This window comes from Dama dama, chromosome 17, assembly GCF_033118175.1.
Source record: "Dama dama isolate Ldn47 chromosome 17, ASM3311817v1, whole genome shotgun sequence".
NCBI classification, from domain to species: domain Eukaryota; kingdom Metazoa; phylum Chordata; class Mammalia; order Artiodactyla; family Cervidae; genus Dama; species Dama dama.
The window spans coordinates 35618961-35634476 of NC_083697.1; the positions used below are offsets into that span (position 1 = coordinate 35618961).

At 36.1% G+C, this 15516-nt stretch overlaps 1 protein-coding gene across 2 annotated transcripts in view; it reads right to left on the bottom strand.

The window, feature by feature from the left end:
• The window catches only part of BMPR1B (bone morphogenetic protein receptor type 1B), an 80718-nt gene that overhangs the window by 43509 nt on the left and 21693 nt on the right, over positions 1 to 15516 (bottom strand). Inside the window, exon 2 of one of the 2 annotated variants that reach the window (XM_061164374.1) lies at positions 4552 to 4711. In XM_061164374.1, coding sequence (XP_061020357.1) covers positions 4552 to 4694 — 143 coding nt within the window. In that variant the 5' untranslated portion in view covers positions 4695 to 4711. Of the gene's footprint in view, positions 1 to 4551; positions 4712 to 15516 lie in introns of those variants that run through there. The other variant, XM_061164375.1, reaches the window with a different exon arrangement.

Sequence of the window (15516 nt, forward strand, 5' to 3'; positions counted from 1 at the left end):
ATTTCAAATCCTCTGTGACCTGGGTCAGGAGCATCTCTCAAAGCACACACCATCATATTTGGCAGAAGGTTTAGAAGCTCCGGGTTAACACAAAGTATATGGAAGAGCTCTGGACAACATCGCCTGATCTTACATGTTCCTTCTTGCTCAAAAATCTTCAATGGTTCTCAATGTATAGCTGTAAAAAGCCTTACCCTGTTCACTTCCTACTAAACCCCTAAGCTTTCCCTTCTGCCCTCTTTGACTCTTCAGGGAACAGCTAGAGACTTACCTAATTTGTCATTTAGGTGCCTGGAATCATTTGTACATCTATGCAAATATACAATGTGATTTATTATACCTACAAACCCTGAAAACTGCCAAGGTAGGAGTATTTTTGGTCAAATAAATGAGGAAATATTTAAAATTACCTTGAAAAAGCATTTAAAAAAAAAAAAAAGAAATGGATAGACTCGTATGAGAGAGTAGAGGAACTTGAGGGAGGTGGTGAGAAAGGGACAAAAATGATTATCACAGATCATGTCAAGTAAAACTAGGAAGAATACATAAAGTGGGACCAGATTATATAGAGAAAAAAATAAATAAGACTGAGATTATGCCTGCTAGGACAGGAAAACAAAATAGAACACTGACATGGTGGAAGTCATACACAAAGAGTTAATTAAGGAGACTATGCAGCTCTCAAAGCATACAGGGATAGTATGAGGTCCTAGGAATAGAATCTAGAAATGGAATAAGAAAGATAAACAATGCAAAGTAACAACTGAAAGGTATTTAGATGATCAATATTTTATTGAGGGAGGTTAGACGATGATTTCGTCTTTTAATTTGAATTATGGATATTAAAAAATTATTCTACTACTTTATTCAGCATGATAGATATGCACTACATCCTCTAACATACATGCCATTAGGCCATGTAAATGGAAGGGATTTTGAAAGCAGACACATCTGCACCTGACAGGAATCAAAGCCAAAAAGTACTCATAAAGAGTTAAAAAATAATAATAATAAAATAAAGGACAAGACCCTGTACACTTTGTGCATGTTCTCTGAATTATCCCATCAAGGGCTTCCCAGACGGCTCAGCAGTAAAGAATCCACCTACAGAACAGGATACTTGGGTTCGAACCCTGGGTCGGAAGACTCCCTGGATCTTCAGGGGATTTCAGAATGTCTGAAAGTATGATGCACTTTTGATTTGGGCTACTTTCTGGGTTATTCTCTACCGGAATGTGGGAGTGTAAATGAGCATGCGCTCTACCCAGGCTATCCAGCTTGGCTACAATCTGCCTGGTACCAGCCTTCATCCAAGCCCTAAGCAAGGACACTTTTATCTTTAAAACTGTTTTGCCTAGAAGGGCAAGATTTAGTGCAGTATTACTCAAAGTATGTTCCCTCAAAAACTGCTTATCACTCGTCTGTGAGTACATTAATATAGAAATTGAAATTTGTATCACAGTAACTCCAGCTCTGTTGAATTTAATGAATGCATGCATGCTCAGTCGTTCAATTGTGTCCAACTCTTTGCAACCCTATAGACAGTAGCTCACCAGGCTCCTCTGTCCATGGGCTTCTCCAAGTAAGAATACTGGAGTGGGTTGCCATGACCTTCCCCATGGGACCTTCTGACCTAGGAATCGAACCCACATATCCTGCATTTCCTGCATTATAGGTGGATTCTTTACTGCTGAACCATCCGGGAAGCCCTTGAACTTAATTAACAGACAAGAGAAAAATGAAAAATGTAATCTGTAAGTATTTTTAATTAATTTTTCCAGTAATTCATTTTTATTGAACTTTAGAAAGTACCAGTGCACAACTTATTGGGGAAAAATTTTTGACCAGAGGTATAGCCTGAGAAGGGACTTCCCTGGTGGCTCAGATGGTAAAGAATCTGCCTGCAATGTAGGAGACCCAGGTTTGATCCCTGGGTCAGGAAGATTCCCCTGGAGAAGGAAGTGGCAACCTACTCAAGTATTCTTGTCTGGGGGAAATTCCATGGACAGAGGAGCCTGGCAAGTTACAGTCCATGGGGTCGCAAAGGAATTATACACGACTTAGTGACTAAACCACCACCACCTGAGAACTATCTGATTAAAACAGCTTACAGGGATGAAGGCAGAAAGGCCTGGATCTGTTCTTGAGTCTTAGAGCACAGAACAGAAAAAGGCCTTGTGATTCAGACATGATTGACCTCAGCTCATAGCAGACTCAACCCGAATCAATATCTTGTTAGCAAAATGGATATATCTGCTACCCAAGAGTGAATATTTCTGCTCCTTTGAGTGTCAAAGGTTAGCCGTTAGTTAGAAATTTAGAATCTTGGTACCTTGGCCACAATTTTTTTTCAATCATTTGGGTGTGCACAATGAATGACCTAATAAAAATTTTATAACCTCTCAGAGCCTCAGATTTCTCACCTGGAAAATACATATAATGCTACATTCTTTACAGGAATGCTATGAAGATTAAAGACAGATGAAAGTAAACATTCTAGTAATATAAAAGTTCAATAAACATTAGTTTTATGTCTTTCCTGAATCCACTTTTCAGTTTCTCTTACCTGGCTGCGGCTGTTCTCAAATTCACTTTCGTCCCCCTCTAATACACTGAGGATTCTGCAGCAGAGATAATTTTTCAAAAAAGCAAATCACATCACATCAATCTCCACTGCTACTCCTGTTTAAACACCTCCTTCAGGCCACAGTCAGAGTTCTCCCGTCTCCAGGCTCAAAGCCACCACATCTCCTACATGCTGAGCTTCCCCTTCCCACCACAGAGAACTTTCATCGCAGTTAACAGTGCCTCATCACTTGCTCTCAAATCAAATTAGGACCCTTCAATGGCCTATGAGGAAAACAGGACAAAATATTTGAAACTGGGGTAATTCTGGATAATTCTGGAAAATCTAAACATATGATCCCCGGAACTATGGCTCAAAGGGCACGTACAGACTCACTTGCAATTGCTACAGACTTAGACAAAATAGTAGAATATCTCCCTAACATGCTAATTCCTGCTTCTCTTCTTCAGAAACTTCGTGTGATTTTTCTGATACTTTTTTCTGTTTACTGCAAGCATTTCCTAGGAAATACTGTCTGAGCTTTGGAATCATTTTATCTTGGTTTAAGACTTGGAGTAAGACTTGCAACCTGGTGCTATCATACAAGGGCCAAGTTACTAGACTTCTCTGGGCCCTGAACTCCTCAGGTCTAAGGGTAAGAAAGGAGCATTCTCTACCACATTGCATTTTTGTGCTGATTAAATGAGACATATATTTATTAATACACCCGAATCTGCTCATTGCATCATTCTGTCAATTCATATTACTTGAACTATATATTTTAGGATACACTGGTAAGCTTTTATTAGATAGTTCCCACTTCATAAGAAGCTTTTTTAAAAAAAGTCTCAGCATGAAAGAAAAAACATTCAGCTCAGCTTCATGCTCCTTCCTGGGAAACTAGAGGTCCTAAACAGCTGCCCAGATATTCTGCCCAGAGTTCTAACCCAGCAGCAGCCTCCCTCCATACCTGGGTCCATTACCCTCCTTGAGGGAGACTCTGCTTCTCTGACACTTCAGCTCCTGAGAGTCACACTTGTCTTGTTATCTCATCCACTTCTCCCTGGGCGTACTCTAGCCTCTGTATCTACTGCTGACCTCACCAGGGGGAATAAATGCAGCGACAGTTACCAACAAGATGGATGTAGCTGCATCATGATGTGTACGAAAGAAAGAAGCAAAAGCCTAGTTTCAAATATTTGAAAGTATTTATACAAACTTGATTACCTACTGAGGAGTATATTCTTGAGGACTTTGATAACGTCTTTCTTAACTTCTGGTGGACTCACATAAGCTCTGTTACTACACTGTTTCCCAGGATCAGTTTGTGAATATTCCTAACAGCTTGACAGGGAGTATTAGTCACTCAGCCTAAGTCACTCCAGTCATGCCCAACTTTTTTGACCCCATGGAATGCAGCCCAACAGGCTCCTCAGCCCGTGGGATTCTCCAGGCAAGAAGATAGGAGTGGGTTACCATTTCCTACTCCAGGGGATCTTCCCAACTCAGGAATCAAATCCATCTCTACATCTCCTGCATTGGCTGAAGGGTTCTTTATGATTAGCGCCACCTGGGAAGTCAACAGCTTAAGTTGTTCTTTCCAATATACTAACACCATCAGCATAATAAATAATCAAAACAAACAAACCCCCCCCCCCACATTTTACAGCTCCTGCTGTTGCATTTATTTATTTGGGGGCAGAAGTCTTTTGAAAGAAAATAATTAGTTTCTGCTCCTTGACAAGGACCCTGGGATCTGCACTCTCTGTTTATGTGCACGAGTGATGTTTGGTGGAAGTATAATTTTAGAACAACATTTCAAGGCAAAATGGGATTCAATAGTTCAGACAGGCACAGCTCTGAGAGGTAATGGGGGTAGGCCATACTCCCCAAAACGTGTTCTTGGGAGCACTAGCCTAAAATTGTACAGTCAAAAAAGGATGCCTTTCTGTGAAAACTGGAGTTGAACAATTTATATGACCAACCTGCAAATATTGTTGACCGAGTCTTCTGGACAGTGGTGGTGGCATTTACATCGCAAGATCTTTGGACGAGGGGTGGGGGCTGTACTCTCACCATCCTCTTTCTTGGTGCCCACATTTAATTTTCCTGAACTTCGCAAAAGCATGTTATCAAGGAAGTTTGCTGAAAAGAAGGAAGAGTAAGAGTTTAATGTAAGCATATTTGGGATAGCCCAGCCACAGTCTTCTGTCCAAAGAATTATGATGTTAAACAAAATAGTAAGTATTCATGACACTTAAAGATTTAAACAGGAAATACATTCTGATGTTCTGATATGAAAAACTATACTTTCTCTACAATATAGATAGGTCTCATTAGAAATTCGCATAAACCTTTCAGAGTAGTAGTTTCTACATTAAGCTATAATAGTTGTATTTGAGTGCAAGCAGTTCAATGACACACTATTATATAGATTATCTGTATGTATGTAATGTATGTAATATTGTGAGTAAATATTATCACTCCCATTTTTAGATGAGAAAACTAAGATTTGAAATTTCAGTGATCTGCACTCAGCTAATAAGTCATGAAGACAGGATTTAAATCCAGATTGTTTGGGCCCTAAAATTTCTACTAGACTTTTTACTTTAGGTATATTAAGTATTTTTTAAAGAAATCATAGGAAATATTTAATCTCTGAAATTCATTAGGAAGATGGAAACTTAGCTATCGAGATGTATTTCAAAAAAATATATCTTCTCAATATTATTTACAAGCAAAAAGGACTACTTATTAGCAGTGATTGTACATCTTCAGTTTAAGTGGAAGAAACGATGGTACACATGTCTAGAGACATATTTTTCTGGGTCCAAAAACAGGCTTTATTATCAGTTAGTTGACATTGAATAACTTTACAAATAACCTCATTGTGCTTTTCTCTTATCATTAAAATGAAGATAATTATAAATACCTACGTCATGTCAAGAACTTAGAGTGTGTATATTACGTACTATTACATGATAAATGTTAGGTAATGTTACTGGAAAAATCTAATTTTTTACCTTTTAAGTGGCAAGACAATGTTTCGCAACATAGGGTGACATACCACTGAGACTGTTTTCATATTTTCTTCTTTACCACCACCTTTGGAATATAATGATGCTCGAGGAAGCATGGATTGACAGCTATTAAGTTTCAGGCATAGTGGTAAAAGTTCTCATACATGCTATGTCACTGTAGAAATCGTCACCTTGAGCAATGTTTGATTTAAAATCTCATAACACATCCAGTTTGCCTATAGTTCAATAAAACTTCAACAAAAATATTATCTGAAAGACACTGGGTTAAAAAATTGAAATTCTTGAAGTATAGTATACACAATAGATATGCACAGTATGCGTTTGCTATTTTTTTTTTCAGTTTTATTTTTTTACTTTACAATATTGTATTGGTTTTGCCACACATTGACATGAATCCACCATGGGTGTACATGTGTTCCCCATTCTGAACCCCCCTCCCATCTCCCTCTCCATCCCATCCCTCTGGGCCATCCCAGTGCACCAGCCCCGAGCACCCTGTCTCATGCATCGAACGTGGACTGGCGATTCGCTTCCCATATGATAAAATACATGTTTCAGTGCCATTCTCCCGTATCATCCCACCCTCGCCCTCTCCCAGAGTCCAAAAGACTGTTCTATACATCTGTGTCTCTTTTGCTGTCTCACATACAGGGTTATCGTTACCATCTTTCTAAATTCCATATACATGTGTCAGTATGCTGTAATGTTCTTTATCTTTCTGGCTTACTTCACTCTGTATAATGGGCTCCAGCTTCATCCATCTCATTAGAACTAATTCAAATGTATTCTTTTTAATGGCTGAGTAATATTCCATAGTGTATATGTACCACAGCTTTCTTATCCATTCGTCTGCTGATGGGCATCTAGGTTGCTTCCATGTCCTGGCTATTATAAACAGTGCTGTGATGAACATTGGGGTGCACGTGTCTCTTTCAGATCTGGTTTCCTCAGTGTGTATGCCCAGGAGTGGGATTGCTGGGTCATATGGCAGTTCTATTTCCAGTTTTTTAAGGAATCTCCACACTGTTCTCCATAGCGGCTGTACTAGTTTGCATTCCCACCAACAGCATAAGAGGGTTCCCTTTTCTCCACACCCTCTCCAGCATTTATTGCTTGTAGACTTTTGGATAACAGCCATCCTGACTGGCGTGTAATGGTACCTCATTGTGGTTTTGATTTGCATTTCTCTGATAATGAGTGATGTTGAACATCTTTTCATGTGTTTGTTAGCCCTCTGTATGTCTTCTTTGGAGAAATGTCTATTTACTTCTTTGGCCCACTTTTGATTGGGTTGTTTATTTTTCTGGAATTGAGCTGCAGGAGTTGCTTGTATATTTTTGAGATTAATTCTTTGTCCATTGCTTCATTTGCTATTATTTTCTCCCATTCTGAAGGCTGTCTTTTCACCTTGCTTATAGTTTCCTTTGTTGTGCAGAAGCTTTTAATTTTAATTAGGCCCCATTTGTTTATTGTTATTTTTATTTCCAATATTCTTAGAGGTGGGTCATAGAGGATCCTGCTGTGATTTATGTCGAAGAGTGATTTGCCTATGTTTTCCTCTAGGAGTTCTATGGTTTCTGGTCTTACGTTTAGATCTTTAATCCATTTTGAGTTTATTTTTGTGTATGGTGTTAGAAGGTATTCTAGTTTCATTCTTTTACAAGCAGATGATCAGTTTTCCCAGCACCACTTGTTAAAGAGGTTGTCTTTTCTCCATTGTATATCCTTGCCTCCTTTGTCAAAGATAAGGTGTCCGTAGGTGCATGGATTTATCTCCGGGCTTTCTATTTTGTTCCATTGATCTATATTTCTGTCTTTGTGCAAGTACCATACTATTTGCTATTTTTAAAACTACAAATTAGTGCCTCCAACCATTATTATATCAGAGAATGAGGAGTTTAAAAAAAGATCTGTGATGTTGTTTTCTGACTTTCTCTGTATTATAACAATTAGTTGAATTCTTAGAGTAATAATTGAAAAGGAAAACAATAATCTGTTAGATCAATTTATCAGAATTTCCCCAATCATCAATTCCAATATTTCATTAGATTTTTAAAATTTATGTAAGATGTGCACCTAACTTTCTCGAACAGTTCCTTGAATTTTAGTCTGCAGAAGATATACAAACTGTAATTTTGTATTCTGAAATTTACATTTCAGAATGTAATGTATTTTATAATGATGTATTTTGTATTTTGAAACTGTTCTATTTAGAATCCTGGGCCATCATAGTGATTCTGAGTCTACAGGTCTCAGGTAAGCCAAGAGAAGGCATACTTAACAAGACCCCATGTGATTCTGAGACAGATGACGTGTAACTCTACTTCGAGAAAACTAGGACTAGATTACTAATATTTAATCCCAATAGATGTTTATTATTTCTATAAAGTATGGTGCTCATCCATAAGTGAAAACTCCAAAAGAAAGTGAAGTAAAACACAGTTCACTTTCACATGCTGTATTTAAAACCTACATAAATGCCCCAGCATTGCTTGATATCCAGGTGCAGTGGGTGTTGGTATGTCTATGTATCTCCTTACCACATTGACTTCATTCTTTATAAATGTGGTTCTCAGTCTTACTAACTTTATGACCTGAGGAACCTCAAAGTAATTCACAGTGATGAAAGTAAGATATTTAAAACTTACTACATCCTGCTTCCCTCCATACCAGGCCCCTGCTCTTTGAAGTTTTTAAAACAAAATAATAAAAATTCATTTATTAATATTACACATATGTCTACTTCTTAAATATATACTGGGTGCCTATCTTGTTTCAGACATAGCCCAGGTATGTAGGATGAACTACACATACACAGAATTTACCGTCTGATGGGAAAAGTTGTTAAATGGAATATTCACATAGAATGGTCTATGGCAGAAAAGGAAACACCCTCAAACTACTGGAAATAAGATGTCATTTTGTAAGAAGTATTTTAAGAAAGGATTTATGATATTCTCCCACTTTAACTTAAATAAAATAATGATATGAAATTTAGCTAGAAAGAGTCTTTTCACAATATTGCTTATTAACAATCTGTGAAAAACGTGAAAGTCATTCAGTTGTGTCCAACTCTTTGTGACCCTCATAGTCTATACAGTCCATGGAATTCTTCAGTCCAGAATACTGGAATGGGTAGCTGTTCCCTTCTCCAGAGGATTTTCCCAACCCAGAGATTGAACCCAGTCTCCCGCATTGAGGGCATTCTTTACCAGCTGAGCCACCAGGGAAATCCAAGAATATTGAAGGGTAGCCTATCCCTTCTCTAGGGAATCTTCCCAACCCAGGTATTGAACCGGGGTCTCCTGCATTGCAGGCAGATTCTTTACCAGCTGAGCTACCAGGGGTATAAGTCAGATTTTTAAAAAGAGATTCCTATGTAGTTATTGAAATGTTGATGTAGAAGTATATTTACTGACAAGAAAGACTGTTAAAAATATAATTTTTGCTCAAAGGGATAGTTTACAGAGCATTTTAATTACAAAATTCCACCACAAGGACACAAAGGGTTAAAACAAAGATCTAGTAATATGAAAGGGATCTTGAGGAGACACTAGAAAGGAAAACATGCTAACTAGAAGGTTTAAGGATCATCCTTTCTATACAGATTGCAAAGATAAAATATTGCTGCATAATCTTTCTAAAATGCTTAACACTTTAACATGGAGTCAAAATACATGCTATTTTAACAAAAACACATTTACAATAACAAAAGATAAGTATGGTTAGCTCATATTAAAGATTTCATCTCTGCAAACTGAGTTAACAGAAAACATATAATGTGACCCAAACAACTAAAAGTAGTGAGATGATAAATGATTGCTTTTAAGAAGCTTCAAATAAATAGATAATTAAATGCAAATCTGAGACAGGTAAAGAGTTCTTTATATTTGCTTTCGCTAAAATAATCAAAGGAGTAATCTATGTAAATTGTACAATTACTACTTAGGAGTCAATTACTCGTATAGATGTGTTAATTTCTTATGAAATGAAAATCGTTATCAGACAATTCACAGTATTTCCAATCACAAGATAAAATTAAAGTCATTGAGTGATAATTTGGAGGCTAAATAGAGAATGGGGTAAGAGAAGCAGTAGCAGGAGAATAAATACATTTGATGAGACTCATATTGAAAGCTTAAGAATACAGTTAAAGAAGATTATAAAACCTAAAGCGTGGTGTAACTGCCATACAATACTAGTGTCAGGGGTACAACGACGTACCACACCTTCTTTATCCATCCCGTGCTGGGCACTTAGGTTGTTCTGTATCTTGGTCATTGTAAATAATGCTGCAGTAAACACAGAGGTGGATATATTTTTTTCAAGTTAGTTTCTGTTTCCTTGGATAAACACCCAGAAATAGAATTGCTTGACCTCATTGTAGTTCTATTTTTAAGTTTTTCGAGGGATGTGCATACTGTTTTCCACAGCGGCTGCACCAATTTACAATACACAAGGGTTTTTTTCTCTTCTCTACATCCTCACCAGGATTTGTTATCTTCTGTCTTTTTGAGAACACCCATTCTATCAGGTGTGAAGTGATATCTCATTGAGATTTTCATACCTATTTCCCTATTGATTAATGGTGTTAAATGTTTTTTCATGTACCTGTTGGTCATCTATATATCTTCTTTGGAAAAATGACTATTCAGATCATCTGTTCATTTTTAAAAACAGGACTTTGGTTTTTTATTCGTTTTTTGACTACTGAGTTGTATGTTCTTGTTCGGTTGCTAAGTCATGTCTGACTCTTTTGCGACCCTATTGACTGTAGCCCACCGGGCTCCTCCATCTAGGGGATACTGGAATGGGTTGCCATTTTCTTCTCCAGTGGATCTTCCAGACCCAGGGATCAACCTTACGTCTCCCACGTCTCCTGGATTAGCAGGTGGATTCTTTACCACTGAGCCACCAGGGAAGAGCTGTATGAGCTCTTTATATATTTTGGATTGTCAACTCCTTATCAGATATACATCTTATAAATATTTTCTCTTATTCAGCAGGTTCCCTTCTCATTTGTTGATGGTTTCCCTTCGCTGTACAGCAGCATTTTTTTTTTTTTAATGTAGTCCCTCTCATTTATTTTTCCTTGTCTTTTTTGGTGTCAAATCCAAAAAAGTCACCAAGACCTATGTTAAGGAGCTTATTATCTACATCTTCTTTGAGGAGTTACATGGTTTCAGGTCTTACAGTCATATCTTTAATACATTTTGAGTTAATTTTTTGTGTATAGTACACAAAAGATCATGCAGCTATTAGGAAGATCTGGAAACTGAATCAATAATTTAAACCTCCCAACATCCAGAAGTCTAGTTTCAGATGGCTTCACTGGTCAATTCTATCAAAAATCCAAAGAAGAATTAATACCAATCCTTCTCAAATTCTAAAAACAGGAGAGGAGGAAACACATCCAAAATCATGTTATGAAGCCAGAATTTCCTTGATACCAAAACCAAACAAGGACACCATAAGAAAAGAAAATTACAGGTCAATATCCTTGATGAACATATCTAAAAATCCTCAACAAAATATTAGCAAGCCGAATCCAACAATATAATAAAAAGATCATACACCATGATCAAATGAGATTTACTCCAGGGATGTAAGGATGTTAAAATATCCACAAGTCAATCAGTGCAATTCACCATATTAACAAAATGAAGGATGAAAATCATATCATATCAATAAATGAAGAAAAAGCATTTGACGAAATTTAACATCCATTTATGTTTTTAAAAAACTCTCAACATGTACAGAAAGAACATATTTCAACACATATTTTCATATGAGATAGATTTACAGATTTTTCAGGCAAATTGCTCAAACTTCATGAACTAAAAATGATCATCATGCAACAATGTGACTTCCATTCAATTACAAAGGCTAAACAGGTCGTATCCTACAGTACATTATTATATCTTAAAGCACATTTTAGCTAAACTTAGTTTTTTTTTTTCTTGGTAACATTCTTGTCATTTCAAAAATACAATAAATCATTTTAAGTTTGTGATATACATATTGTTTCATATGTCACAGTGAAGAGAATATTAGAATCCACTATCATATTGAAACACATAGAGAGCAATCTTTATGAATAGGGGTAATTCAAGAAAAAATAAATCTCAAATATGCAGTGTACTAAAAAAGAGCTGTGACTCTTCAAAATTCATTTAAAGATGACATACAATTATCTGGTGTCACAGAATCTACTAGTAATCTATTTTGCTCTCATTTTCTTTCTTTTTTTTACTTTTTAGATCTCCAAATATCTCAAAAATTAACAAAATTTTGAGTGTCTTCTCTGTTCTACCTCACCTTCACCAGAGGGCAGGCCAGAGCAAGAAGAGAAACTGAAATTCATATCACACAAGTTTGTACTTCAAGTATCTTGGGTAAAAAGATTAGTGGAAGAAAATATGAAAACACTGAACTGTCCAGTAGTGCTTTGAGAACGATCCATTCTACCACTATCCTCACTGCTGTGATAACAAATAATGTGAATCAATGCCCATTTCCTTTCTCAACCAAAGCTGGTTTAAAGGATATACTGGTTCAGAACAAAAACCTATAATACACAGGGATAAAATGTGAATCAGAGTTTGAAAATAATATTAATTTGCAAGCTTTAGTGATCCTGAAGAGTGGGTTTAAATAGATAACTTATTTTTATTTTTATCACCTAAGCCTTGACTCATTTAACTCAATTTAATAATTTAATTTACTATCTAGCAAGCATATTCAATTCAAAAGTCCTGACTTCAATTTTCATTGCCTAACCCTCTTTTACACTAAGACATTTTCAAACAAGCTTTCTATGCTGTTTGCAACAGAACTTAGAAAAAAATATATGAACAACATGAAACTCAATCATTAATAAAAAGTTGGAATATGCGCCTAAACTCTTGAAAACAAAATATAAATACAACTTAGACTCAAAAATATCAAAGCAAAATCTCATGCATTATAAAGAAAGAGTAGACTTTCAATTATTAATAGTGATGTTAACTGCTCAGAAGTGTCCTTCTCCTTCAAGAGTCTCAGAAGTCATAGGAGAGAAGGACAAGGGAAGCTTGCTGGTGGTGAGTCCAGGGGCTAGTATGCTCTAGAAGGGCATGGAACACCAAGTGAGAAACCATGTCATGTGTGGTCACCAAGCAGTGGACTCAGACTCGACCAGGATACAGGGTAAAACAGTTCAAACCTGGCTTAGCTATTGCCTTGCTCTGTGGCCTTCGCAAGTCACTTAACGTCCCTAACTGAGGCTGTGGAGAGTGTCAGCACACATTGGCTTGCTATGAGAACTGGATGAGCTATTTCAAAGAAAGCACCTATCCCAGTTCCCTGTACATACTAGGAGTGAACAATAGTAGACTGTCATTGTTATTTGTGTTGCTAAAGCTTCTGTTTTTTTGCCTTTTTTTTTTTTTTTTTGCTTTTGTTCTTCATATTTTTCTCTTTCCCTCACTCAACTATTTTTGTTCCTTTTCTCTAAGGCTTCATCTCCTATATGTTTCTACTTCTCTTCCTTTTCTTCTTTCCCCATCCTTTTTCTTATCCTAATTTCTCTCTTTTTCTTCAATTCCCCTTTCTTTTCTGTTATTTCCATTAACTGCCTTTTTAGGTTCATCACTGTGCACAAAAAGTCTATAAAAATATTGAGTTTTTTGGTTTAAGGAACACGGATAGTTTGTTCGTGGCTAATACATTGTTACTCATTTTCTTTTTTCCCTGTGGTAAAAATGAATCATTAAATTCATTCCATCTACATAACATAACGGCCAAGAGCACTGGAACTACCTTCAGCAACAGAGCAATCTTGCTGGTGAGACAAATCGAGTGCATGTGGAACATAGTGAGAGAAATCAACTACATATGGAAAACCAAAAACAGTGTATGCAAACAATAAAATGGATGTCATAATGCCCACAGAATTGTCAAATATAAGTCTCAGGTAGGAGACACAGAAGGGAAGATGACCAGGAGTGGCAGTAATCAACCAATAACGTTTATGGAAAACATAAGCACCAAAACCAGGGATTCTGACAGTTGTTTCATTTCAATTGTTAACACTACTGAATAGGGTAAGAAAAACATATTAGTTTTACAATATTAGAGACATGCTGGACCACTATAGAAACCAGGGCCTTAATAATAAAATATTTTGTTATAAATGTTTCCATTTGCTGGCAATTGTTTCTCTCTTCACCATACTTAAAACATCCATATCACCACATCACTCAGCTTCTGTAAGACAATCATGTTCTCAACATTTTATATCATGCAAACTCTGCCCAGAGACCCTACAACATCTGGGTAAAAAGTGAAAACTTCAATAATTCAAGTGTTTTATATCCTGAGATGCTATGAGTTGAGCAAATCATAAAAAAAATGAAATATTACATAAATGGGACCATACAACGTGTACATTTATTTGTTTTCCAGGTAACTAATATAGAGTTATGAGCCCAAGTAAGCATCATAATTGATTATAATATGAGTTATAGTTCTTTGGACATCACATTTATATTCTTTAAGGGTAAAACAGTAGCTACCTTTCCCACAGGTTTTAATGCTTTTGAGTTTTGAGAAGTTCAACCAAAATGTTTATAGATATTAAAAACCTTTGAAAATACTATAAAACACAACATGATTACAAGTATCTCAAAAAAAAAGTGAATATAAGAAATAATAAACTTCATAAGCATGTAACCACCATGTTTAAAGATAGTTTAACATCAAACTGAATCTGTATTCATAAAAAAGCATAATCACAGCTAATAGGATCATTTTAAAGGTCAAAAATATCTCTGTATTTTAAAATACTTAGTATGTCTGTTCAAATCCACATTTTTGGAAAAGAAACTGAACCACAGCCTCTTTGACAATAATGTCAACCAGGACATGGCAGACTGCCAAGCCAGGAGCTTTGGTTTTATTCGGTGATGTTTCTATCAATGCTCTGTTTCACAGAGTTCTGAAGCTAATCAAAGTGGATGTTTTACTTGCCATCACACCAAAACTTACTCCACAGCTTTGCAAAGCACTCCCAAGACAGCTTGATGTGTAAAACTACTTTGAACAGACATCCATGTAAAGAAGAGAAGTGACAATGAAGCCAGATAGATCAGAAACCAAATCACCAAGTTCATGCTATCTTTTTCCCCAAAGAAAAAACCTGGAAAGCATTTAGGATCTCTCTCTGTTTCTAATCCTTTCTGTACCCTCTAATTGGATAAAGGTTAAAGGATACATTAGTGAGGAGTTTACTGACCTTAAAAATGCAAATATATCGCTATTTCAAATGTTTAAATGTTTGAGGAATAAAATAGAATATGTATATTTTAAAACTTAACTTACAATACACTAATATTAACTACTATCATCGCCAACGAGTTTAAAGGTCTATGATGAAACAACATGGAATAATGATAACCAGCAGCAAAATGAATTAAGACAAAATCTGAATATCAGAAAGCTATTATACGGAGTTTAAACAGCAAAACAAAAGAAACAACCATACAAAACCTGCGGTGCTGCTTACATAGCTCTGTTTACAATTACGTGTTATGATTCACAGAAAAGTTCTCTAAGATAGCAAAAATGACATGAATTACTAAAATATACTTGCCTTAGTTTCTCTGACTTGTATACTCTACTGTAAAACAATTTATAACCTTCCTGATTAAAGTAAATCATTTAGAAACCTAATCTTCAAAACACTGATTCCTTCTAATATTAAAATCATTAATCTATACTTTAAAACATTTTTGTATTGTAAATATCGCACTTGCATGAAAGTAACTTAGACTTCTATAATCTATGAATTGAGACTTACATATCACAGACAGCAAAAGAATTTACTATGTCAAAAACTACAAATTATACCACAAGGGCTTTACACAGCCG